Source organism: Rattus rattus, chromosome 2, assembly GCF_011064425.1.
Source record: "Rattus rattus isolate New Zealand chromosome 2, Rrattus_CSIRO_v1, whole genome shotgun sequence".
In the NCBI taxonomy this organism is placed as follows: domain Eukaryota; kingdom Metazoa; phylum Chordata; class Mammalia; order Rodentia; family Muridae; genus Rattus; species Rattus rattus.
Genome location: NC_046155.1, coordinates 118691771 through 118719070, shown reverse-complemented (window position 1 = coordinate 118719070; position 27300 = coordinate 118691771). Strand labels below are relative to the sequence as shown.

Here is a 27300-nt window from a genome sequence, read left to right as displayed (position 1 = left end):
CACCCTCAGGTTAGCCTATGAGAAACTTTGAGAGTTTCTCGTTGATGTTTGATGTGAGAGAGTGCAGCCCATTGTGGGCAGTGTCACCCTTGGGAAGGTAGTTCTGGGTTGTGCAAGAAAGCTAGTGAGTGAGCCACAGGGAGCAAGCCAGTAAGCACTGTTCCTCCATGGTCTCTGCTTCAGTTCCTGCCTCCAGGTTCCTGCCCTGACATCCCTCCATGGGAGCCTGGAAGATGGAAGATGAAAGGAGCCCTTTCCTCTCCAAGTTGTTCCTGGTTGTGCGACAGCGATGGAAAGCGCGCTAGACCAGGCTCCAAGATGCCTTGTGTGCCTGCGTCCTCTTTCATAGGCATGTCTGACTTGTACTTGTTTGAAGAGTCCGGGTTGGGGGTAGAGGGACAACACCTCCCTCTCCACCCTTGCACACAGCATAGCCGTTCCAGATCCACTAGACCTGGAGATTAAAATGGGGCTTCTCTAACTCAGCTGGACCCCCTCACAGAGCCAAGACAGTGGTTCTTAAATTCTTCCATGTCTCAAGATGAGATGCTTGACCACTCAAGCAGAATGCAAAAAAAAAAAAAAAGACGGTCAAAGAGCATCTTCCGGAGTCAGGTATGGTGGCGAACCACCTGCCCTCCCAGTGTTTGGGAAGCAGAGGCATGAAGACGAGACGTTCAAGCTCATCCACAGCTGCCTGAGATTCTTAAAATAAATTGAAAACCCACTTAAGCGAGGCTCGCTTGAGAGCACCTGCCCCTCCTTGAGTGCACGCAACTGTTCTATTCTTAAACCTTCTCCACCTGCCTCCCCACCCATGCTCAAGCTACAGGAAAAGCTTCTCTTAGTAAACTCCAGCATTAACCTAATACTGACTTAGCCTGAAATTGTCTGTGATTGATTACGGGACGTCACCTGAGTGACGGCCTTCATGAGCTAGTCTAGCTGGCAGTGCAGAGCTGTGTCCCCAGCTGCTGCTGAGGACAGCAGAGCCACTTTCTTCCTCAGCAGATCCTCTGAACTGTTTTGCCCTGGCTACTGGGGAGTGGAGAGGCTGTGTTTACTGTTTTAAGCTTGGGGACTGATCAGCCTTTGGAAGTTAATCTGTCCCTTTTCTTCTGTTGTTTTTTATTTTTCTCCCTATTATAGAGAAGCCTCTTATAACTCCTCGGAGAAAGAAGAAGAATCTAAGTAAACAGCTCAGCCCCTGGCTTCATGTGTCACTTGCATCACGGCTCTGACTCCTCTCGGCTTTTCTAGAGGCTCAGAAGACAGACTCTAAAACAGCTATCTGGTCCACGGGGATGTGGGAGGGAAAGGGTCACCTTTCCCTTAGGAACAGGCAACCCGCCTCATAAATATTCATAAAACTCATTAAGAAGCTACAAAAGAATCCCCTGCTGGAGCCATTCCCTCCAGCTCTGCAGGCTTGCGTTGTTGTTTTCCCAAATGAACTCCTGCTAGGACTGTGTCTCTCGGAGAAGACAAGACCTAAGGCAGTGGTTCTCAGCCCTCTTAACACTGTGACCCTTTAATATAGTTCCTCGTGTTGGGGTGGCCCCCAACCATAAATTTTTTTTTTGTTACGACTTCATTACTGTAATTTTGCTATTGTTGTGAATCATAATGTAAATATCTGGTTTTTTTTTTTTTTTTTTTTCCCAGGCTGAGGATCAAACCCAGGGCCTTGTGCTTGCTGAGCAAGCGCTCTACCACTGAGCTAAATCCCCAACCCCAATTATCTGTGTTTTGTGATGGTCTTAGGTGACTCCTGTGAAAGGATCATTTACCACTGGATTAAGGGGCAACCTTCACGGCAACAGGAGAAAGTGCTCTCAGTGCCTGGTGTCTGTCCCTGTGCTATGTGACCTGATAGCCCCGCCATATCCCCTAGTGCCCACAACCTAGGACTTCCCAGGGCAGAGGCCACCACAGTCTTCTCCTCCTCTGGATCCCTCGGCAGCAGCTATATTCTTCTGTCATGGGGTCAGAGGATGCAGTTGGATACCTGCTAAACTGCACCTTGCTGGGTGGCAGCTCCCTTCTGAAACTTCTCTTCTTCTCACTTCGAACCACGGTAAACCCGTCTTCAGAAATGGTCAGCCAGGGGTGGCAGGTGTCCTTGTTCAGTTGGAAGTAGCTTCCTGTGGAGGGAGGGAACATCAAGAAGCCCCGACCTGTTATTGCAGGAGTTTTCCAGCAGGACCTAGGAGCATTACCCAAGAGCATGGCTTCCTCCGGATGGATGCACAGAACCCCCGCCCCTGGGGGAGTCATGATCAACCTGTGAATAGGGTGGCCACTCTCATGGGGCAGGGCTTGTACAATTAGTGTCATGCCATCTGTACGTCTTCTCTCCCTTAGCCCTTATATCTAGACCTAGATAGGGGTGTTACTGTCCCCATTTTGTAGATGAGAAAACTGAGGCTCAGGTGGTTAAGAAACAGGCTGGTAGGTCATAGGAGTCAGGCTGAACTACTCACCTCTCTGAGCCCAGACACTGGGTTTTTAATTCACAGACCTGAGTAAGAATTTTTAACCATGCCAAGGAAAACCAAATTGAGGGACTCTGCTTTTTGTTATTTCAGGATTTATTTATTATTTATATGAATACACTGTTGCTGTCTGCAGACACACCAGAAGAGGGCATCAGATCTCATTATAGATGGTTGTGAGCCACCATGTGGTTGCTGGGATTTGAACTCAGGACCTCTGGAAGAACAGTCAGTGCTCTTAACCGCTGAGCCATCTCTCCAGCCCCCTTGTTAGTGGTTTCTAAACAGGGCCTCCTGCTGTAGCACAGGCTCATCTGCAACCACTTTGTCCTATAAACTGCCCTTGAACTTGTAGCAATTCTCCTGCCTCAGCTTCTGAAAGAAAACCGAGCTGCCTATGTCTTCCGTCTCGGCTCTCAGTGTGGTTTGTTTGTTTTTTTAGAGCAAGCATCTGTAATTTCAAAACACCAGCTTGTGTTCCCATCTCTGTGGCTGGAATAAGAATGTGTTACTCACAGGCCTCTCCTCCTGCCAATGGAAACGGGGACAGAGAGGCACAGTGCGTTTCAGGGGAAGAGTTCAGCCAAGGGAAATTCGTTCCCAGACGCTGGCTAGGCTCTCTGCTTGTGCTGCTCACCTGGAGGCCACCCACTCAGTTGGCTTGAACTGAGCTTGGTTGACACTGAATGGACAAGCAGAAGTGTTCTGCTGGCCCAGAGCTGCAGCCTCCAAGAAGACATCCTGTCCTCATATCTGTGCATGGACACCATCCTCTGGGAGGCTTTTGAAGGCTGCAGTGAAGTTTGGGGTGCAGAGCTGTAGCATTGCAGGCTATGGGGCTTTGGGGATGCTGAGGGGCGTATTGCAGTGGATGTTTCTAATGAGGTCTCTGCTCACTTAGGACTTGGACATGGGACCTGCCAGTTCTCCAACATGGTGGAAGCACATGGGAAGGGCTGTCAGCACCCAGGATGGTCAGACAGAGCGTGGAGGTGGGGCGGGGGCTGAATGGCGGAGACTTAGTGGGCTTCTAACAGGGGAGGTGCTTATCCTGACAGCAGGGGAGGGAGGTGGCCTTGATCACCTGCAGCTCTCTTCCAAGGCAGGTGTGCTGCCTCACACCTGTAATGCCCAGCACTGGAGAGGCTGAGGCAGGAGGACCACCTTGAGTTCCAGGTCAGCTTGATTACATATTGAGTTTGAGACCAGCCTGAGCCACAGAGCAAGACCCCATCTCAAAAAAACCAAACCAAACCAGCCATGAGTTAAGAAACATAGGCCACCCAGATCCACTGAGATAGTCAGGTACTTGAGGGTCACGGGGGAAAAGCCTTGAGTTCTAGCATTAGCTCAGCCAACCCAAGTTCTATGGGGCTTTGATGACTCAGATGTCCCTTTGGTTTCTGATCTGTCCATAATGTGACAGTTACGTTTTCTCATGCACACTTAGCAGCACCGGATCTGTCACAAAGTGGCTAATTTTGAGTTCCAAGAGCACCGCTGGCTTACAGACCTGTGGTGTGTACTGTAGCAGGCTCGCTTCTGGCGCTGGTGCCCCCGACGTTCAGGGCTCGAACGTAGATGGTGTAGCTGTGTCTAGGCTGTAGCTGTATCAGGGATTCACAGGTTGGGATGCCTACAACAGATCTGTGCACAGAGGCAGAGCCCTGTCAGCAGGAGCCCAGGCACCAGCCGCCCTTTTCACACCCATTGTCCTCTGACCCAGAGCAGAACAGCCAAGAGGCTCAGCTTCCTGGGCAGGCCGCCCACAGTTCACAGCTTGCTTGCCAGGCTGTGTCTGGCTGTCTCCCTTCCAAGCTCCCCCGCCGGGTTTCCCAAGTACCTAACACTGTGCTCAACATGTCCACTGGAGCATTTGGGGAGTATGCACCGGTCTCTGTCTCAGGCCATGTGAGAGCCATGACCTCTCTGAGGGCAGGACCAAGTACACAAGGACAGTCCTATCCATAGAAACCTTTCGGTGACACGCTGTCTTTGAGCCCCCGGCGCTCCTTCTTGTGGTGCTGGGGGTTAAGCTGCAGTGCTATAGCATTTTGCTGGCGCATAACTGGGGCTGCCTGCCTATCGTGGGCCGCCCTTTTAACCGCTAGCTACAGGCTAAAACCAAAAAAAAAAAAAAAAAAAAAAAAAAAAAAAACCTTTAGGTGTATGAGCATCTGAACAGACAACTTTGTTTAAAACAACTGCTGCAGAGAATAATCCAATTCATTTCAGTTGGACTGAATGGAAATTCTGTTCAACTGAAATGGTCTTCAGGAAGGTGCCCATGTACACTATGAGAACAGGATGTCCTCTTGGACGCTGCAGCTCTAGGCCAGAGGGACACTTCTGCTTGTTCGTTCAGTAGATTAACCAAGCTCCTCCCATCTCAAATGCTGTATACCCTGGGAAACTGGACATAACCCCTATTCCCAGAGAACCTGCAGTCAGAGAGGCATTGCTCCAGAGAGCCCATGTATTCATGAGAAGCCTGTGTGTGCTACAGTGTGGAAGGGTGGTGGCTTTCAAGCTGAGTTCTGAAGAGCTCTGAAGGTAACTGGGTCAAAGGGGGATAGAGTAAGTCTCCTGCACAGTAGACACATGTGCAAAGGCCCTGTGGCAAGAAGGAGAAAGTAGGAGCTGGAGAGGGAGGGGTTGTTGGTATGGGATGAGTGAGAGGAAAAGAGGCATATCCTGTGAAGAAGCTAGAGCCTTTTCTTCAGTGACTGGACATGCAATTCGGTTTGTTCTGCAAGAGTTAAGCATCACTTCGGGTCACCCAAGTTGCTGACCTGTCCTCTGAGGGCTCCAGCACTGTGGATGGCCCAATCCCAGGTTACTATAGATAGTGAAGGAAACCTGGATTGCCATGCTGGTCCGAATCACTGTACCCCTCCCCTGACTTCTGACTAGCTTTGCTGTGGCTATAGGCACAGAGATCTCGGCAAGAACAGATACATAGGATACATGTTAGGCTCCGAGGCTCTCAACCAGCCCTAGCCAGTGAGGATATGTCTGTGTGGATTGTAGGAAAATGCCAAAGTTCTATGGGGATAACCAGGGGACTCCAAACATCTGAGCTCAAGTAGTGCAAACAGAGCAGGTCTCATTTTTACTAAGCAAACAAAACATGAGGTGATGTTTACAGTTAGCTTAAGCAAACGCAAGTACAGCAAGCGAGTGTACCTGATGCTATATGTCTTATCATCTGTGGACATATGAAAAGAGCCAAGAATATTTCTCCCAGGCCTTTGCCATCCCCACAGAGATAATGGGGACATGCCAGGGTGTCCCTCCACGTCCCTGCTTTCAAGTGCATTTGTTCACCATAGTTTATGCAATTCTTTCTAGAAGGTCCCCTGTGGGAAGAGCATTCTGCACTCTGCCCCATCCAGAGTCCACAGTAAGTTCACAGTTTTCTTACACAGGCTCCTAGCGGCTAACCTCAAAGGCCTTTTCCATTCTCATGACCCAGCTCAGTGTGCCCCCGAAGTCCTCAGCAGAGCCACTAGGACTCCAGGGCAAGTGCTGGGTTATCCAGTTGGATGAGCCCTTGACCTGTAAGCTTTAGGCCTGACCGCCTGGCTATAAGCCGAGGAGCAGCCACGCTTCCTCTGGGGGGCCATGAGGTAGACTCCTGGGACCCATAGGTGGTTGCTACCTCCAATTCCTCACGGACTTGTGAATTCTCTCCCTCTCGGACAGGTGTATCCTTTGTACACTGTACATTGAGTCTCCTTTGCCATTCCTGTGCCCTTCTCCCCCATGCAATAATTTCAATCATGTTAGCTCCAGTTCCTGCAGGGTATTCAGCTCACTCCTGTCCCCAGGGTCAAGCCCATGAAGACTTTCCCTCTCCCCAGAACATCCGGCCTTGCTTAGGCTCCGCCCTCCCACCCTGGACTCAGTTTAAACAGCTATCAAAAACCGCCCTGCCTCCACTACCTTTCTCTCCATTAATGTCTTTCTCTCCCTGAGTTGTACATTATGTGCAGTATTTTACGTGCAGTTTGCCCATAGTTATTTTCCTCCCTGCACCATGAGCTCCTTAAGGCAAGAAATGTGTCTTTCTAGTTCTCTAGTATCCTGAGGCTCTTAGTGATTGATTCTTGGTACACGAAGAGAAGGAAATCATTTTTTTTTTTAAAGGCAGGGTCTCAGACCCATGTTGGGCTTGCATTTGCCTTAAAGATGAGGATGATCTTGAACTCCCAATCCTCCTGCCTCCGCCTCCCAAGTGCTAGAATTATAGATGTGCACCATCATGCTTGGATTGTTTTGGTTTTATTGTTGTTTTTATTCCTTTGAGTCGGGGTCTCTCACTGAGTCTAGAATTAGGCTAACATCCAGTGAGACCAAAGGATCCTCTGTTTCTACCTGCTATAGCACTGTATAGCACTGGGGTTACAGGTGAGGAGTCACACCCAGCTTTTTACATGGGTGACCCTAACTCACACCCGTGCTCACGCTCACACTCATGCTCACACTTTCATGCTCACACTCACACTTACACATTCACACTTACTCTCACACTCATGCTCACACTCACACTCATGCTCACATTCTCATGCTCACACTCATACACACTCGCACTCACACTCATGCTTACACATTCACACTCACTCTCACACTCATGCTCACACTCACACTCATGCTCACATTCTCATGCTCACACTCATACACACTCGCACTCACACTCATGCTTACATTTCACGCTCACACTTGCACAGTAAGCACTCTTACACGCTCTGCCACCTTCCAGCCCTTAACTGGATTTTAAAAAGAGTAACTTGGGTTTCACCACTAGTATTCAACATTCACGATCAATAATAACATCCCAGCTGCTTCATGGGCTCCCTAAGCAACCTAGTTAAGATTGCCATGTGTCACAAATTGTGACCTTGTCCCCACACTGCGTGTGCAGTGGAGACTCTCAAGACTCACTCAGTTACCCCCGAGGCTTCTGGCGTCTCTGCCTGGATTAGCTCCACTGTGTAGGAGTCCACAGGATTCAGGTTTCCAGACTCCCAGCGAATCAGCACAGCCTCTTCACAGCTCCTGATTGCCTCCGTTTTTATAGAGGGAGGAGAGGGGGCTGAACACAGGAGAAAGCAGACACCAGCAACCGTTAGGTTAGGTTCCAGCCATTTTGTTCCGAGCTGTGGACAAACGCCACAGCAATACAGTGCCTGGGAACCCCTTTCAGACGTTCCTGGGGTTGGGGATGCTCGCTAAACCTGTGATGGTTTGAATAATAAATATCCATCATTGCATCCAAATGCTCCGTTCCCAGTTGGTAGATCTGTTTGGACAGTTTTAGGAAGTGTAGCCTTGCTGGGGGAGGTATGTCCCTCTAGGTGGGCTTGAGAATGTAAAGAGTCACACCATTTCAGGTTCACTCCCTCTGCTCCCCACTTGCAGTTTAAAATGTGAGCCTTGGGTTTCCTGCTCCTACCAATATACCTGCTGCCATGTCTGTGCCAGGACTCTCATCTCCCCAGAGCCGTAATCCCAAATAAACCCTTCCCTCTTTAAGTTGCCTTGGACATGGTGTTTTAATACAGCAATAGAAAAGTAACTTAATACACAAGTCTGAAGTGTCAGTATAACTGCAGGAAACAGACCAACCATGAAAATAATGTCCCTGCCATGTCAGGCAGGTCGATCTAGTGTGTTAAGTGGAGTACGGCAAGGGGGAACCACACACAGTTCTTTCTATCCTTCAGAGGACACAGAAAACCCACTCACATCTAGAAACCTGCATGAATGAAAATGAACAACCCAGTCAGTACCTGTCATATACACTGCGTGCTCACTAGAGGGGCTGGGGCCGGTCCTGTTTTGAGCTATGACCCAAAACTCATACTGGGTATTTGGCTCAAGATTTTTCACTGAGCAGTATGTTTCTTTGACCGTCATGGTGAACTCTGGAAGAAAAAGAAAAAAAAAACAAAAAAAACAAAAAAAACAAAAAAACGTAAGAATTCAAGCCTTAAACGGCCACTGGACTTTTCTGTGCCCTGTTGTAAAAGAGGAGCCTAGGCTGCAGATTCCTCCCTCCGCTGCAGGCGCAACCCTGCAGCCCCACTGTGTGTTCTGAGAGGCCTGGCTGCCTAGACCTTGAAGTGGGGTTTACCATGGTGACTAGCTTAGCAGTGGTCCTGCGACAAATATGACACAAAAAGAGGCTTGGGACATAGTGAGGGACTTGCTCTCCACCTCCCTCCCCAACCCCTCCCCCAAACACTTCTAGCATGGTATGACTATTGCACACGTCAACTGACAGCGGCTGTGATCACCCGCACAGATCTAGCCAATCAAATTTCCAGTGTGGATGGGGGATGGGCTCTGGAGGCCCCACCCCTAGTGGAGGTAGTTGATGGCGTCTGAAGGAAGAGGGGGCAGATATGATCAATATCCATTGTATAAACGTATGGAAGTTTCAAATAATAAAAACTGTTAAAGATAAAAATAAAAAACTGTTAAGACCTCCTCCTTCCTGGTCCCCGGGGCAGAAATGCTGTAACCTCCCTTCACTCAGAGCTTATACCTGCCAACTGCAGAGCTTCCAACAGTGAGTAGCGACCTGATAGCCTGGCTCTGCCACACTCACTGTGACCCATAGTTAGATGGCTCGCTCCTCGATGAGCCTCCGCCATCCTCATCAGTCAAATGCAGATTGCCAAGCCCAGAAATCCCACTCTGACCCGACTCACTCTGGAAAGCCCTGATTACTTCAGGTTTGTGGGGCTTGGGGAGTCCTCTCTGCAGTCTGATCTTGCCTTCTTGTTATGGTTTAAGCATGTGCCCCAAATAGCTACCTATGTGTTGGAGGCTGGCCCTTGTCCTAGAAGGTGAAACCTTTAGGAGGTAGGGCCTCGTGGGAGGAAGTTAAATCATTGAGAACGTGACCTTGAAAGGGATATTGGTACTGTACCCCAGCCCCTCCATGTTTCTCTTGAATGCCAAACTATGCCGATAATACTGTGCCATTAAAGACAGAAACTGTAGGCTAAAACCACGTTTCCTCCTTAATAGTCGAATTGTGGTAGTGGTGCACACCTTTAATCCCAGCACCAGGGAGGCAGATACAAGTGGATCTCTATGAGTTTGAGGCCAATCTGGTCTACACGGCTAGTTCCAGGACAGTCAGGGCTACACAAAGAAACCCCATCCTCCAAAAATCAAAAACAACAAGAAAAAGTTTTATTTCTCTCTGATTTTTGTTATCATAACAGAAAGCTGGCTATGACGATTAATCCTAATATTTCAACTTGATAAGATTTAGAATCACTGAAGAGACAGGCCTCTGGGCATGTCCTAGAAGGCATTTCCAAAGAGGCTTAGCTGAGGAGGGATGACCCACCCTGAATGTGGGTGCCACCATCCGATGGGCTGAGGCCCCAGACTGAATATAAAGGAGAAACCGAGTAGACACCAACCTTCGTCTCTGCTTCCTGACTGTGGATACAGTGCGACCAGCTGCCTCCTGCCCCGGCTACCATGCCCTCCCTGCAGTGGTGGACTGTACCATCAAACCGTGAGCCAAAATAGACCCTCCCTCCCTAAAGTTGCTTCTCAGCCGACATTTGTTCACAGTAACAAGAAAAATTAGCTAACAAGTGGCTAATAAACACACTGCTCACAGGAGAAGGGCTGGTGGTGGAAGGATGGCTGGCCCCAGCCGTGGCTAACACAAGCCGTTCCCCGGGGTGGGGTGGAGTGTGCTACCAGAGAGCCAGGGGCCGTTTCCGGCAGCGTTATGGTCAGCAGCAGCTCTGTCGGGCCCTAGACCTTACCTGCTTGGTCCTTGCCAGGTGAGCTGTCCTGCACCGGCCTGTAGGACAGCTGATAGCTCTCCACGGTGTCATCAGAGTATAAACTCCAGCACACACGCACCGAGGAGCTAGTGGCTGAGTTGGGTGCCTGGGGATTTATCACTGGAGCAGAGGGAGCTGAAAAGAGAAAAAGAGAGAGAGAGAACAGCTCTGAGGAGCTGTATGTGCAGGAGTGGGATGGGAGTGGCCACTTCTTGTTTCATTGAATTATTCTGTGTGTATGGGTGTTGCGTCTGCACGTGCGTCTGTGTTACCTGTGTGCACGCCTGATGCCCAGAGAGGATGGATAGGAAGTGTTTATAACTGATATTCAAAACACTGAAGACCTCCAAAACTCAGTGGCGAACAAAGCCGACAAGCCCCTAAATAATGTCACTTTACAGCGAGCAAGGACTGGAACAGGGCTCAGTCTAAAGAAGACGCACAAATCGGCCACCAAGAGGATGAGCAGGTGCTCACATCACTCATCATGAGGGAAATGCAGGCCAAAGCCATAACCCGAGCGCGTGTGCCGGTGCGTGCCTGTCATCCCAGGGCCTGGGAGGCTGAGGCAGAAGGATCACAAGCGTGGGTGAGCGGGGGGCCACAGTGCGAGTTCTGAAGTAGGCTGGGTACAGAGTTAGACCCTATCTCAACAAAACTAAAAACAACACGTGAACAAACTCAAAAGGCCATAGTGAGCTACTTCTCCTACCTACTAGAACAGCTATGCTCAGAAAGCAAAGGATGACAGGTGTTGGGAAGGAGCTGGAGAACGGGAGGCCACGTGTACTGTGCATCCATTGTAGAAAACAGCAAGGTGAATCACCAAAAAATTCATAAGGAACTGCGGGGGCCTGGTGGTGGCACACCCAGGAGGCCAGGGTGTAAGAGCATCTGGGCAGTACAGTGAGAGCCCTCAGCTTAAATCACAGAGGGGCTGGGAATGTAGCCCAGAGATACAGTATGTGTGAGCATATGTGAGCTACTCGGTTCAGTCCCCAGCACTGTAAAAGGAGTGAGGGAGAGAAGACACTGGCAAATGGGTCAGTAACCCTACATTTAGGTACATATCTAAAAGAATTAAATCGGAATTGTAGATATTTTGCAGTTATTTCCGGTAGCCTTATTCACACTGGCCAAGATCAGAGAACTTTTTTATGTATGAAATGCAACTCAATGGAATGCTACTGATCCTTGGAAGAGAAAGACACCTGAGCTGAGAGACTGCTCAGTTAGTAAAGCGCTTGCCAAATCAGCCCGAGGACCTGAGTTCGGATCCCCAGGGCCCACATACAAAGCCAGGCAGTAGTGTATGCCTTTGAAATAGGAGGAACCCTATTCAAAGCTTACTGTCCCAACAGTCTTGACAACCCAGGAGCACCGGGCTCAGTGAGAGACCCTTTTTCAAACCACGAGTGCAGAGCAATTGAGGAAGATGCCACTCTGGCCTTCCGTGTGCATGTAAATACATGTGAATGCATGTGAGCCCCAACACAGAGAGAGGGCTGGGAGGGGGAAAAAGTTACCATGGCAGTGACGGATACCATGGATACCACGTTGTTAACTCCAGGTGCTGTGCTTGTCCAGCGCATCTCTGAGACTTATTCACCTTGCAGAACTAGGTCCTACTCAATGGGCAGTCCTCATTTCCCCTCCCCAGTCCTGGCCTGCTGCCATTCTGTTTTCCAATTCTGCGTATTTGATTGCTTCAGGCCCCTCACTGAAGGAGACTCATGCAGTGTTTATCTTTCTCTGAATGGCTTATTTCACTCACTGTACTGTCCATTCAGGTCCATTCATATTGTCACAAACCTCTCTCTCTCTCTCTCTCTCTCTCTCTCTCTCTCTCTCTCTCTCTCTCTCTCCCCCTCCCTCCCACCCTCCCTACTTCTCTCTCTCCTGAGCTGCTGTGAGGAGGATGCACAGGTCAGAGTCAAACCTGGAACGGTATTGATGGAGTCCATCAGCTGTTCCACGTCCGAGAAGTCCAGGGTCTGGTCTTCAAACTCAGGCTTTGCAGAGAGTTCCACGTCTGTCTTGGTCTTCAGGAATTTCCCCAGTCTGTTGGTATAGAAAGACACCCGCAGATGGGGAGTTGGATCAGCAGTTAGGAGCACTGGGTGCTCTTCCAGAGGTCTTAGGTTCAATTCCCAGCACCCACATGGCAGCTCATAACCCTCTGTAACTCCAATTCCAGGCCTCTTCTGGCCTCTGTGGACAGCAGGCACACACATGGTGCACAGACACACATGCGGGCAAAATACTCATACATGTTTTTTAAAAGCACACATCCACGCAAAGATGGAGGATCTTTCTTCTTGGGGTACACCTGAAGTGCTGGGCCACTAGGGGGGAATGGAGAGGCCTCTTTGCTAAACTTGCATTTCTTCACATGCTTCTGGATTCTGGTTTCCGATTTGATGGTGGGCCTGGAGGTTACTGTATTAAAATTTTGTTGCCTTGACAAATCCCTTAGACAAGCAGCTGAAAGGGAGGGAACGTCTACTTTAGTAGACACTCATGGTTTCAGTCCATGATCAGCTGGCTCTATTGTTCTTGGGCCTGTGATGGAAGCATGGTGGGGGGGGGCACAAAATGGAGGAAAGTTTCTTATTTGGGAGCAGCTAGGAGAGAGGAGAGAGAGAGAGAGAGAGAGAGAGAGAGAGAGAGAGAGAGAGAGAGAGAGAGAGAGAGGTGTTCAGGGACAAGACAAACCCTCTAAAGGATTCTCATTTGTAAGATCAGAGCTCTACCCATCCAATCATTTCTCACGATCCCCACTTCTGAACAGAGCTGCTTTGAGAACACAAGCCTTTGAGCCTTCAACCCATGGGCCTTTTGGGAACACTTCCTATGCAAAGCATCTGTCATTGCCCAAGCCTTTCCAGGGGGAAGAGGAAGAGTGGAGCCCAAGGACGGAGGAGGAGTTCATCCATCAGCAGGTGGCAGCCCATGCTTTCTCCACTCCCACATCATCCCACAGCTCCACCACGTGCGCTCCACGTTGTCAAGTGCCGTCCCTCACGGTACTGCTTCGAAGGCTCTAGATCAGCAGTTCTCAGTCGCCCACATGCTTGCCACCCACTTCTACATGCAGTGGTGACCCACACCTACAAAATTATTTTCATTGCTATTTCATAACTATGATTTTGCTACTGAGCAGTGTCTTGGTTCCTAAGACCATCAGAAATACGTGTTTTCTGGGGCTGGAGAGATGGCTCAGTGGTTAAGAGCACTGACTGCTCTTCCCGAGGTCCTGAGTTCAAATCCCAGCAACCACATGGTGGCTCACAACCATCTGTAATGGGATCTGATGCCCTCTTCTGGTGTGTCTGAAGACAGCTACAGTGTACTCGTATATATAATAAATAAATTAAAAAAAAAAAGAAAAAGAAAAGAAATACGTGTTTTCTGATGGTTGCAACCCACAGGTTGAGAACCACCGCTTTAGACCTATTTGCTTCCCGGCAGTCACAGGACTTCTACCTGGCAAAGGCAGATTTGAGATCCAGTGCAATTTTTCTGCCAAACCATATGCACCTAGGTCCTTACAGTATAAGTTCCCCTAAAGCTTTACAGACCCCGTCTTAAGTTCCCACAGAACCACCTGTCTGTAAATAAGGAAGGTGGGGCCTTGGACTTGGGATCACTGTGATAGCAGGATTTATGCTCTGCTGCATCATGACCAAGGGCTGAGGAGAGCTGGGGACATGTTCCAGTCCTCGATCTCTCCCGATAAACCTAAGTTCTTGTGTGCGTGAGGCAGACCTGAGCACAGGCTTACTTGATGGGCCTCACCACACGTGTTCCCTTCCAGCCCAGAGATTCTAAGCGTCCATACTAAAAGGGCCTACTGACCCCATGCTGCCATTCAAAGCCAGCACAGTTTTATTTATAGTGTCACTGAAGCCGAAAAGGGAAGCAATAACCCTGTGAGACGGAGTCTAGAGGCGAAAAGAATGGAGAAAAGAAACTAGGTCAGGACAGAAATATTACCTGTCAGTCATAGCCACTGCATCCTGCAAAGGGAGAGAAAATAGTAGACTGATTTAGGAAATCATTTTTCCCAACAACGTAACAATGGAAACATTTTTCATTGGAAATCAGGGAAAGGGGGAAATCACCCTAACAAAACTACCACACATAGGGGTTGGGGATTTAGCTCAGGGGTAGAGCGCTTGCCAAGGAAGCGCAAGGCCCGGGGTTCGGCCCCCAGCCCCGAAAAAAAAAAACAAAAAAAAAAAAAAAAAAAAACAAAACTACCACACTTGTGCATTTCCTTCCATTCTCCTGCACCTCCCTCGTCCACACAGGCATCCACTGACTACACGGTCTGCATAGAAACACTGGTGCTTACTTAACAGTTCCTCTGCTGTAGGACACTGTGGCTGACTGCAAGTTTTCATCACCATAAGTAATGCGCTGTTTCCTACGTTCTGGATGTGAGATACAGTGGCACCCTGGGACCACTGACTTAAGAGGTTGAGCACTGGTGTTTCTCGTGGCCTTTATTCATGGATCTCTTACCATGATCACAGTGGGAAGGGAGTGTGACTGGGCTTCCAGGAACAGCTATGGGCTTGGACCATGAGGGGAACAAACGGCATCTAGGACGATTCTGAAGAATCCTCCTCAACCCTTTGTGAAACCAACCACATCTGCCCCATGGGATTATGGGACCACTAACTGAGGTGGAAATTCCCATAACTCTGCTATACAGGGTTTGGGCCAGATTTGATATGACTTAAATATAATTAAGAAATGGATTTGGGTACATCTATAAAGTTATAAAGCAAGATCTATAACTGCCACCCTCAGCATAGGGCAACTTAAAGTAGCTTATCAATCTGTGCCAGCTTTCCCCCAGAGGTCCAAGAGGCAGCTCAACTCCATGATCAAGGGATAGAAAAGAACCAGTGGTGTCCCTGCCTGCCTGGCCACCAACAGTGTGATGTGGAGAGTTGGAGGCATAGCCTCCTACCATGACCCACAGATAGATGCTGACCACCACGGTCAACTCAGAGCTCCAGGAGAGAGGGCAGGCTAGCCCACCCGTGGCTAGACCTGGCATCTTATAATATCATGGTGTCATTGCTTTCTCTCCTGTTTCATCACGGACCTTTAAGAAGTCAACCTTTTCCTCGTGACACATCTCCTCTATGGTTTCCATCAGCTCTCTGCAGGCGTCGAGGTTCTCTCCACAGCTGACCAGCTGTCCATATAGGGCTTCCAGCTTCTCTTTCTTTTTCTCCCCCAGAGCTTGAATTTTTTCTTCGTACTTCTGAGCGAGGGTTTCCAAGATCTCGTTGTAATGGCACTCGAAGTTTTGTTCTTGTCTTCCAAAATTCTCCTGCAAGACAGTGGATCTCAACCATCATTATAGTGGGTGGAATAGGTTGGCCAGAGTCACTGGGGACGTGAAACCCTGACCTGTTCATCCCTTCACATTGCTCTGTCTCTCAGCAGAGTGCTGTCATGAATGCTGAGGAGTGAAAACAGAGGAGACTCCTTCTTAGAGCCCCAGGAGTGATCATTAAGTAACGGTCACTAATTAATTAACTAATTAATTCATGCCTAGGACCATGTATGTACCCATACATGCCAGAGGACAACCTCAGGTACCAGCCAACCACAGCGTCTCTCATGGCACGGAACATGACAATTAAGGTAGGCTGACTGGCCAGCAAGCCCCGGAGATCTTCCTGTCTCTGCCTTACAGGGCTAGGATTACAAGCATGTGTCTCCACACCCAGCTTTTCTATGTGGGTTCTTAGGGGTCAAACTCAAGCCCCCAGACTTCCCCGACTGAGATGTATGCTCGGTCCCCGCCCCACCCTGAATATTCTTACCAGAAAGTGCTCCTGTCTTTCCTGACAGTTGTTGCAATCCTCTCCTTGTTTGAGCTACCTCCCATCACCATGGCAACCACCCTGGGAGCTCATCAATGGTTAATCAGCTTGTTGCTGGATGCTTTGACTTCAAGGCAGAAATGTTGGCCCTGGGAGATGTCCACCTGCCCTTCCATCCTGAGCTCTCACACCTCACAATATCTGTCCTCACCAACTCTTACATGGATTATATAAACACCAAGAGTATATCCACTTGGCTCATGCCAGTGAGGAGAGCTATGAGAGCCAAGAGAGAAGGAGGGGTTGTGGCAAATGGCACTGCCTGATAGAGGAGGCGAGGCAGGAAGAAGGATGCAGGTACTCGATCTTGAATGTGTGGTATTCATGTATTTATTTGTTGTTTTCTTGACATAGCATCTTCTTAGGTGACCCTATAAGGCCTGGTACCTGCTATGCAGGCCAGGCTGGCCTGGAATTCACAGCAATCCTCTTGCCTTAGCTTTTCTTTCTTTCTTTTTTTTTTTTTTTCAGAGCTGGGGACCGAACCCAGGGCCTTGTGCTTGCTAGGCAAGCGTTCTACCACTGAGCTAAATCCCCAACCCCTTGCCTTAGCTTTTCAAGTGCTGGGATTTACAGGCATGCACCATCTGGTCGATACCTGTCCTATTTAAACAGGGAGCACAGAGGTTGGGAAAGAGCAGGGGGATCTCCAGCCCTCATTTCTCATACTGGAAGCCCGTAGGGGCTTAGTGGGTTTTGACTGTTGCCACTTTCATCCTATGAGGCTTCTAGGAGTCACGCTGAGAGTTGTTACTAAGCAGAAAATCCTCTCAGAATAGAGAGGGTAAAGCAATAGACAAGTCCCTGGTGAGGGTAACTGGATGTTCCCAGTGTCCTCGCTGGAGATGAAGTGACTTAGGTCCGAGAATAGGATGACAGAATAGAATATAAGGAACTTAAGATTTTTGAGTTTTGCTTTCAGGTATGTCTGTCCACCACATGGGTGCAGTGCCCATAGAGGCCAGAAGGGGGCACTGGATGCCCAGAACTAGAATTACAGGCCATTGTGAATCACTTAGGAATCAAACCCAGGTCCTGTGAAAGAAGAGCAGTGCTCTTAACGCTGAGAAATCTCTCCAGTTTGAGCATGGGAGTTTGCCCTGCTGTCTCACTCTTATCCCCTCTCCTTCCATCTTGTGCTTGGGAATAGAAGGGCTTCCACTGGATTATTGGGGCAGCTCTCTCTCTCTCTCTCTCTCTCCCTCTCTCTGAGGCAGAGGATGTGTGTGTGTTTCAGTGTTTAACTAAAGCTGGCCAGGACAGAGGATTTGCTCTTGCTCTGTGGAGCTCTAGGGGTCAGTATGACCACTGGGCAACTAAGAACAGCTTTTAGTTCAGTGATCTTGGTCTATGGATGAAGAACCCACATTACATTTGTCCCGTGTCAGGTCAGGAAGGGAGGGGGCATTAAAGGACGAGAGGTCCCTTTTGAGGCAATGCAGACACAGGGAATAGTGTAGCAACCTTGGACTCCCCTTCTTCTGGGGTCTGCACATCCCCTACTCTGAACAGTGCACCTAACAACCTGTAAGCGACCTAGGACCTCTCCCTATTTGCACAGAATTGCATGCATGCATGCTTTGAACAGTGGAAATACTTTTCTTAGCCACCCCCGATAACACCCTGTTTCCCTTCAAACACATCCCAGATCACAATGCAGGACCATGGGATAGGGGCAGATGTGGCCTAGACTGGATTTGGGTACAAGCATAATATGTCAAACTGTGTCCTCAAAGTGAACTTTTAGAGAGAAGACAGAACATTTTATTTACTGTATTATGCTCACACATAATTGGGTATACGTAATGATTAAAATCAGATAATCCCTGGGAAGGGACATAGGCAGTGAATGAGGGTTCATGTAACCAAAGCCCATCAGTCAAAGTGCAAATTTCCCAAATCGTAACCCTCTTTTTCACCCTCATAAAGGAATCCCCATACAACAAAGGGAACCCCAAACAACAAAGAGAACCCCAATCGATGATCAGGTCCCTTGAGTATTCTCATTCACATGTCCTGTTATCAACATTTTGGCATTTGGGCTTTTTGGACAGGGTCTCTCTATGTAGCCCTGGCTGTCCTGGAACTCACTATATAAACCAGACTGACCTAGAACTCACAGAGCTCCTGCTGCCTCTGCCTCACAGGTGGTGAGATTAAAGGTGTGCACCACCACGTCCAGCCCTGTTGGAGATCTCAGCAGAGCATTTCGGATCTGTTCTATCGCTCAGCTGTTTGGCAATTTGTGTGGGTTTTCATCTCACTTTTGAATAAGAGACCGAGAATCTGGACACACTTGGCCCAGGATGCAGCCACCAATTTTGGAATTCTACGGTCTCGATGGTCTTGTCGGAAAGCTTGCAAAGTGGCTAGGTTAAAAGAGACCACACAGATACTTATTTGTATGACCCGCGCACAGCTAGAAGTGTGTCTGTGTTGGAGGAACCAGACGGAGTGGGGAGTGTGAAAAATGAAGAACTGTTTGACAAGTAACTGCTGTCGGGCGTGTGGACAAGAGGGACTCTGCACACATCACTATTTCGGATGTAAATTGGTCCCCACACCATGGAAACTCAGTACACAGTTTCCTTAAAAGCTGAAAATACACTTCCCATCTGGCCCAAGTCAGCCTGCCACAGACATCAAACATTTGTGTTCAGCACAGCTATCCACATTAGCTAAGTTATGGAACTAACCGAGGTGTCCATCAACAGAGGGATGGGTAAAGAAATGTCTACATACTCAATGGAATTGTTTGAGGGAAAATGAATGCTGCTAGAGAAGATATAATTAAGGTAGCCTCAGAAGACAAAAATATATTTTCTCTCAGTCGTTGCTCCTGAATCTCACATAGATTCATAAAATTATGTATGTACATAGGTCATGAAACTGTCTAGGGAACAGAGAGTACTAAGAGGAGAAGAACAGGGGAGATAAAAGAGGGAAGTGGATTTGGAGGAATATGCTCAACACACATTATATACACGTGTGAAAATGTCCTTGCTTTGTATAATACCATGTACAATGGATATAAACTATAAACATTTTCAAAGGGGGAAAACTGTGATAAGATGGGTAAACCCCCCCCCCACAGACAATTAAAAACTCCAGACAGCAAGGAAACACTATGCCTGGTTATACAGCAGGTCATCAGACAGCACCCAGGGGAGTCTCAGAGTGAGCCCCAAAGCAAGCATGGAAACCTGAATTAGGGTATCCAGCGCCTGTGTAAAAGGTCGGTCAGCAGTGAGCGCATGTAGGTCAGCAGTGCAGCAGTGAGCATAGGTAGTTTGTATGTAAGTGCAGCTGTGAGCGTATGTAGTTCATATGTAGGTGCAGCAGTGAGTGTATGTAGTTCCGACAGTGCAGCGGTGAGCTTGTGTAGCTCTAACACTGAGGGCTGAGACAGGGGGATCTCCGGGTCTTTCAGGCCAGTTAGACTAGCAAAACTACAGAACTCCAATTTCAGTGATAGATCCAGTCTCAAAAAATGGGGTACAGAGTCCTGAGGAAGAAACCCAAACTTGGCCTCTGGCCTTCACGTGCAAGTACATGCACATGTGTACTTGCAAACACGGATGCACAGAAACACACATACCCTCCCCATCCCACCCCAACTCCCAGGACAGAAGGAAACTGTTCACTTCACCATCTGGATGGTGCCACCATGGTGTCATCACTGTTAGAACAAAACAAAACAACAACAGCGAAAATTAAACCCCATGCAATTGGTACTTTGATTGGAAAGTTTCTGTTTTACTTATTCATGTAATAAACATTTATAAATCTGGGTAGTATGGGCACACGCCTTTAACCCCAGCAGGTAGAAGACAGAGGCAGGTGGATCTCCAAATTTGAGGTCAGTCTGGATTACAGAGAGAGTTCTAGAACAGCCAGGGATACACAGAGAAACCTTGTTCCAAGAAATCAAACCAACCAACAAAGTAACCAACCAAACAACAGCAAACACACACACACACACACACACACACACACACACACACACACACACACACACACACACACCCCAGCCTCCCACATACAGGACAGAGTAGGGGATGAAGGCAAGTGACAGTCACCTCTGTAGTTGCCCAGGGGCAGTGAAGTTCAGTGGATAGCTGAGGGGAGGGGCGGGCTCTCACATTCCAAGACATGGCTTCCGTAGCTCACTGGGAGCAGCTGCTTGAAGGAAGCTACTTGTGGAGAGATCACCACACTCGGCCTTACCTCCACAGTGATGAACACTTCTTCCAGGTGGCTAGCGAAATTTTCCATCTCGATAATCTGCTGTTCCAATTTGCACATATTTTTGTGAATTTCATCCTGTGGAGGTGAGCAGAACGAATAAAGTATCAACGATAAGCTTATTCTATCTTTTTTAAATTAAAAAAAAACGTGTGCACCGATGTTTGCCTGTGTGTGTGTATCTGTACGCCACGTTGTGTTCCTAGTGACCACAGAGCCTAGGGGAGGACATCAGGGCCCCCGGGACTGCTGTTACAGATGGCTGTGAGTCACCATGCGGATGCTGGGAACTGAACCCAAGACTTCTGCAAAGCAGCCAGTGCTCTTAATGCTGAACCATCTCTCCAGGCTCCCATTGCATCCTTGGAGGCATGAAGGACTGATCCTCTGCCCACCTCCCCGAGACACACATGCACTCTCCAGCCGAAGATGTAAGATCTGTTACCTTGGCGTGTTCCAGAGCCTTGTTGATTGGGGTTACTTCGTGTTCCTTGTGTATATCAAAATCCTTCTCAACAGTTCTCACTGGAGTTTTGCAAGTGACACAGAAGACATCAGCAGGCTCTTCCTCATCTTCCTCCTCTGGGATGACGTAGCATTCATATTCCTCGCTGGCGCGGCCATGTGTGTACCTATAGGCTTCCCGAAGGTCTTGGCATTGGTCAGGAGGGCCTTGAACTCCGTAGCACAGGTCCTCGGCCTCAGCTGCCTCACCACTAAGCCCCCAGTCTCTCTGCTCCCTTCCTGGATCCCTCCTCCTCATCCCGTAAGGATACCCCAGAGTCCCCACTCTGTGTTCATCCACAAATTCGCCCCCTAACTCATGTTCATCTTCAAGCCCGTATAAATGGACAAGCGTGTCCACTTCCTTCTGGAGATTCTTACTGTCCCCTGCCCCTCTTGGCTCATTGGTCAGGTCAGCCTGGGTTACTTCCCTCCGGGTTCTGCTGCTTTCTCCTGGGAAGAGCTGCAGTCTATCTTCAGAGTCATACAGGTCCATGTGATAAAAGTGGAAGTCTCTGGGGGCTGTCGACCTCCCCAGCCCCGGCTCCTCCCCTGCTTCCTCCTCCATTGACAGAACAGCCCTTCCCAGTCAGTCAGTGGGTATTCTGAGACCTAGGACACAGAAGAAGTGAACGTCAGTTCCCAAGAAGAGAATTGCAGGGTCTGCACACGAGATTCCATAGCTCCAGATCTTATCCAAGAAGTCAACGGTCACAGTCTACATCATGGCAAGCAAATTCACTGAATTGTCCCAGCCGTAGCTGACTCACAATTGCTCAACAGAAACACACAGAGACCCTCCCTGGAGACCTAAGACTGGCTGGCGAGCTGGAGACACTGCTACAGAAAGGTATATTAGGAGCATCACCCCTACCTAGGGTCACCCCATGACCTCTTTGCCATTCACAGCCCTCATGAACCACACAAGATCATAAATATTGGTTATTTTAGGTTATCGAGCTGTGGAATAAAATAACAGTTTGAATGAGGCCAGCGTAAAACTAAGCCTCCTCCCCCCAGCTCCCATCTCCCCCTCCTTGTTCATAGTCAGGCTCCTTCAAAGGACGGCATTGATAATGCTGATTTCCACACCGCAACACGTGTGCACGGGGCTTTCCGCCGGGAATCCAGGCACTGGGTATGAAGAGTTATCAGCGTTCAGACACAGTCTCAGGTTTGCATTTGGCCTTTCTCAGAGCTGCTTCGCCTGGGAACAAGGCAGCCTCTGAGGTCCTTTCTTCTCAACAGCCCTTCTCTTATCAGAAAAGCAAAAATATATTTCCTGTTCATTCTGGATATTACATTGCACAGTAAGATTTCATTGCTTGGGAATTTAATAAAGCCTCCAGGGGGCTGGATGAAAGGATAGCCTGGAGTATTGGCATCAATGCCAAGAGTGAGTGACATTAATGAATGAGAAAGAAAGGATCTTTTTTTCAAGGTAAGTGCTTTCCAGCTCTTTGCTTCTAACAAAATTGCAAGAGGATCTAATCAAGTTGTCAGCTGATATATTATTTGAAATAAATGTTCATGATAGGTCATTATATAATTTTGGCGTACATTTCAGAAGGAGCTGAAAGAATGGAATGTTATAAACCGCCTCCATTCCCATCTACCTACACAGGCGAGCACGGTCACTTGGTTTGCCTGGACAAACTGAAAAACAAAATACAAACTCACTCATTCCTGTTGCATTCTAGATCCTGTAATTTCCACACCTGGGTTGAGTTGAGCCTTTTTCTTTTTTTAAATAAACAAAAGTCCTGTCCACTTCATCAAATGATGCATTTTGGGGCTGGAGAGATGGGCCAGTCAGTAAAGTAGCTGTCTCACAAGACCAGGGACTGGAGTTCAGATCATAAGCCAGGTGCAGCTGCATGTGTCTGAACCCAACACGGAGGTGAGGAAGTGACAGAGACAGGCAGACCCCTGGAGTTTATTGATCGGCTAGCCTAACCCAATCAATGAGCTCCGGGCTCAGTGACAGTCTCTATCTCAAAAAAATACAGGGAGAAGAGGATGATTCATGAAGGAGCCTGACATCAATATCTGACCTCACATGTGCATGTGCACACATAACTTACTCATATAAACACACATACACACATATACACACATACACACATATATACATATACACATACAAACACATACACACATACACTTACTCATATAAACACATATACACACATATACACATATACACATACATACATACATTATACACATATACACACATACACACATATATACATATACACATACAAACACATACACACATACACTTACTCATATAAACACATATACACACATATACACATATACACATACATACATACATTATACACATATACACACATACACACACATATACCCACAGATACACACACATACACTTACTCATATAAAGACACACACACACATGCACACACACACAAACATAAGTACACACACTACACCTGCATTTTTGTTTTACTTTTTAAGTTATTTACCAAAAATTATAATGCATACATGCTATTCTGTTTACATTCAACTAAAAATTATGTTGGTATCTTGATTCAGCAGAAAAGGGAACTTACTGTTTAATGACTTATGATTATAAGAAAATTTAAAAGTAGCTGCCTGTCTCTGTCCCTTCCCCACTTCCAAGTCCTGCATGCACACTTTTTATAGAGAAATACATAACTCATCAACAAATGACATTGCTTATAGAATATGCTTTTACATAACACATTTTTGGAGGCTCTCCATGTGTCCATGTGTAAGTCTGTTTTTCCCTTCAGTGGTTTCCAAGGCCCAAGTTGCCTCTTTAGCTGTGGAAATTCACGATCCAACCTGGATTAGTTCACTCCTTATTGTGCTGGGTGATTCTCAATAGAACATTTCAGTCTTTCCTAAGAGCCTAGAGTTCTGTTTTCTCATTTTTCTTTTCTTTTTTTTTTCTTTTTCTTTTTCTTTTTTTTTTCAGAGCTGAGGACCGAACCCAGGGCCTTGGGCTTGCTAGGCAAGCACTCTACCACTGAGCTAAATCCCCAACCCCGAGTTCTGTTTTCTCAATCCTGAATGTCTGAATGTCCAGCTATTCGGATATTCCCACTACATGAAAATAAAGTCTTACTGCTTTACCTGCTGTAAGCTCTGACAGCACCATGCGGGGTGAGGAGGAGAATGAAGAAGAGGGTCCGCTAGTCTGGAAGTGAAACCCAAGAGGATGAGCACACAGCTTCCCCGGGGCTGTATCTCAGCAAACAAGTCTGGCTTCAGCCTTATCCCACCTTCATCCCTACCTGGGCCCCGGCTGCTGCCTCAGCTTCCAGCATGAGGCAAGCCCCAAGGTCATCCAGAGGTTTGGAAGTTCTGGCACTCCCGGCTTTGGGCAACATGGAATGATCAGGAAGTCTGCATTCTCAGTTACCGTCTGGGGGAAACCTGGGGTTCCTCGCCAGCCCTGCTGATGATCTCTCTGTGTGTCGGGCTATAGCCTTCCACTCATTTGTCTGTGCATTGACTGTTCCTGGGGGTGGCAAAGTGCAGACTCCAGAGAACAGGACACCACCAGGTGCTAGCCACAGGGAGTGAGACATGGGTCCTGACCTTGTGGATATTCCCAGACAATCAAATAAGGACTATCACCCCGTCTGGGACTGGAACATGACTTCTCAGCCATGCTACCTTCTCTCTTTCCTCTTCCTTTCCTTACACCCAGCCCAGCCTCTGGTCCCATAGACTAAAATCAGTTCCTCCCTGAGGTTCCAATATCGCATCTGATCTGCAGGCAAAAACGTTCCTTGAAGCTGTCCTTTCTTCAGTCTTCTGGCTGTGGGCCCCATGGCTCTGCCTGACACAGACACTCAGAAGCCTAGTCAGCCATCTTGGATTCTGAAGGCTCTCACTGGTCAGGGTCAGCTCTTTTGGATCCCTGGCTTTTCACTCTCAAAGTGATGACACACACCTCCCATTGCTAGTGGACTTCTGCGCTCTTTTGACCGATCCACTCAGTGTCTCTAGTTAAATCTCCCCAGGTTCTTCCTGGTACCAGCTTGCCACCTTTCTTCTCTGCTGCTCTCAGCCACCTCCATCTCCTACCCAGCCAGTACCTGCCGCATCCTTCATGAAGACCAGCTATTCTACCCCTTCATTAATAAAGTGACATTTGTCCTCTCCTGCCCCCAAACCACAGATGAACTTATTGGTATCACCCAGTGTTGAGAGTGGCAATCGCGGCCTAAGGAGATCACATCCCTACACAAGACCAACTCAGCGGCCTACACAGAGATGTGGTGTTCTAGGGTCGAAGGGCCCCTGAAGTCAATTTCTAGATTTTAATATGTCAAAACTGAGGGGTTTTTTTCTTTGTTTTGGTGGGGCAACAAGAAGCTTCTTTATGAACAATTTGTCAAGGATTTGTCTGTGTGGCAGTTAGTCACCAGTCCAGTGAGAGCTGAGATCTAACCTTAGGCTTCCTATGCATGGAGGATAGGCGCTCTAAAAATAAAACTTGCTCTCTCTCTCTCTCTCTCTCTCTCTCTCTCTCTCTCTCTCTCTCTCTCTGTGTGTGTGTGTGTGTGTGTGAGAGAGAGAGAGAGACAGAGAGAGAGAGAGACAGAGAGAGACAGAGAGAGAGAGGGAGAGAGAGGGAGAGAGAGAGGGAGAGAGAGAGAGAGAGAGGGAGAGAGACAGAGACAGAGACAGAGACAGAGACAGACTGAGAGAAGCTGCAGCTCAAAGTACCCACCTGAGCCCTGGGGAAGATACCAGCAAGAAGACTGACAATCCTTTAACGAATGCTAATTAGAGCACAGCCTTCCCCGCCAGCATCTGCTCTCCTATGTGATGGCCAACTGGTTTGCATGCTGAGCAGCAAAGCACAGGCCCCAGCACACAGTCCCCCTCAGCTCCCACACACTTTACCTTTCCTTCAGCTTCTTAATGGGGTCAGGATGGGGGAGGGACGACACACTGATGACAAACTGCCATTTTATAAAGTCTGAAGCAAAGGTTTGGGGGAGTAATGAGCCACAGTCCACACTGCAAATGTTCGGAGACACCTCCTCTCTCTGCCCTGACAGCGCAGCACGGGGGCTGGAGCGCTGGCTCAGCCGTTACCCCTGCTTACTGCTCTTGCTGTGAGGATCCGGTTTGTTTCCTAGCATACGCACAACTGCCTGTAATTCCAGCTTGAGCAGGCTCGGACACCTTTGGACTCCATGCAGACCTGTACTCATGTATATATATCTTCACGCACGTACAACCAACCGTATACACAGAATGGAAAATAAATAAAAAGAAGGTATTTGCCTAAGTCCTATGTGTAAGATGTGTCTTTATGATTTAATTGGAAAAGTCTTTTTTCTTTTTCCTTCTAGGGACTCTTGCTCTATGGTTCTGACCGGTTTCCCAGGCACGGCACACACCCCAAGGTTTTCTTTAAGAGCAGGCTGCCTGTAGCACACATGGAAATCAGCAAGAAACATCGATTTTCAGTGTTTGAATTGAAGCATAGAAATCAAGAGTTTTTAGAAAGCGTTGGCAGATTAGAATTTAAAAGTATTTGTAACACAATACCATAACCAGATAATAGCTGTGGCTAGAGCTTCAAACCGTTCTAGCAAATGGGCCGTGTGCTAAAAACACCCAAAGACACAGGTCAAGAACTGTCAACCTCTGCCAGTTTTAGGGGACTTTTCATGCCTGGTACCATCTTCAGGAGAGATGAATTCTTGCAAGTTCAAGCAGGCATGGAAAACATCGACCCAATCGAGTGTAATTTACATTCATAGTGTTCAATGATATCAGGGAGATAACACAGTTTGCATTGTCATACTATAATTATCCCCAAACTTGCCTGCTCATTTAAAGGTCCATAAATGTGTCCTTTAACTCCACGGTCCTAGGTTTCTGCTGGAAAAATTGGATTTCTGTCTGGTCAGCTCCCCTTCCCGGTGACCTCTGCGTGCTCTGCAAGCTAAGCTCTGGCTAGTCCAGCCTGGGAAGTGGGGTGCCAAAGCTGGATGGTAATATGAGCTAGCAACCACCACAAATAGCAACAGGCCTGCCCCTGAGTGACAGTCCAAATATAGACCCATCACAGCGGCCTTGCCATTTCTTACCACTCAAGCGTCACCAGGGGAGGTCACATGCTGTGCTCTGAAGTCCATTTACTGTGGGGGCTGAGACTTAAGACTCAGATGGCTGGACGCACGTAAAGGGCCAGAGCAGTCATGGCCAGGGCTGAATGGGGATGCTGACAGTCCTGGGCCATGTGACTTCCACCTCAGAGTGTTTTGAGCAAACAGCTCAGGAGGCAATGCAGAGGCAACATGTTTG

The 27300-nt window shown here is 48.2% G+C and overlaps 1 protein-coding gene and 1 non-coding gene across 4 annotated transcripts in view; one reads left to right on the top strand and one right to left on the bottom strand.

Annotated features, from left to right (window-relative positions):
• Fsd2 (fibronectin type III and SPRY domain containing 2) overlaps positions 1–26924 on the bottom strand; it is a 32529-nt gene extending 5605 nt beyond the window's left edge. Inside the window, exons 1-11 of one of the 3 annotated variants that reach the window (XM_032895972.1) lie at positions 26819–26924; positions 20915–21585; positions 20452–20547; positions 15435–15665; positions 14312–14334; positions 12255–12376; positions 10295–10450; positions 8288–8422; positions 7440–7590; positions 4009–4142; positions 2009–2144 (exon numbers count right to left, since the gene is read on the bottom strand). In XM_032895972.1, the coding sequence (XP_032751863.1) occupies positions 2009–2144; positions 4009–4142; positions 7440–7590; positions 8288–8422; positions 10295–10450; positions 12255–12376; positions 14312–14334; positions 15435–15665; positions 20452–20547; positions 20915–21541 (1811 nt within the window). In that variant the 5' untranslated portion in view covers positions 21542–21585; positions 26819–26924. Of the gene's footprint in view, positions 1–2008; positions 2145–4008; positions 4143–7439; positions 7591–8287; positions 8423–10294; positions 10451–12254; positions 12377–14311; positions 14335–15434; positions 15666–20451; positions 20548–20914; positions 21586–26818 lie in introns of those variants that run through there. The other 2 variants (XM_032895973.1, XM_032895975.1) reach the window with 2 other exon arrangements.
• On the top strand, positions 4482–4614 carry LOC116895077. The gene has a single exon (XR_004387246.1). It is a non-coding gene; the product is annotated as a small nucleolar RNA SNORA76 (small nucleolar RNA).
• Positions 26925–27300: the final 376 nt, after the last annotated feature.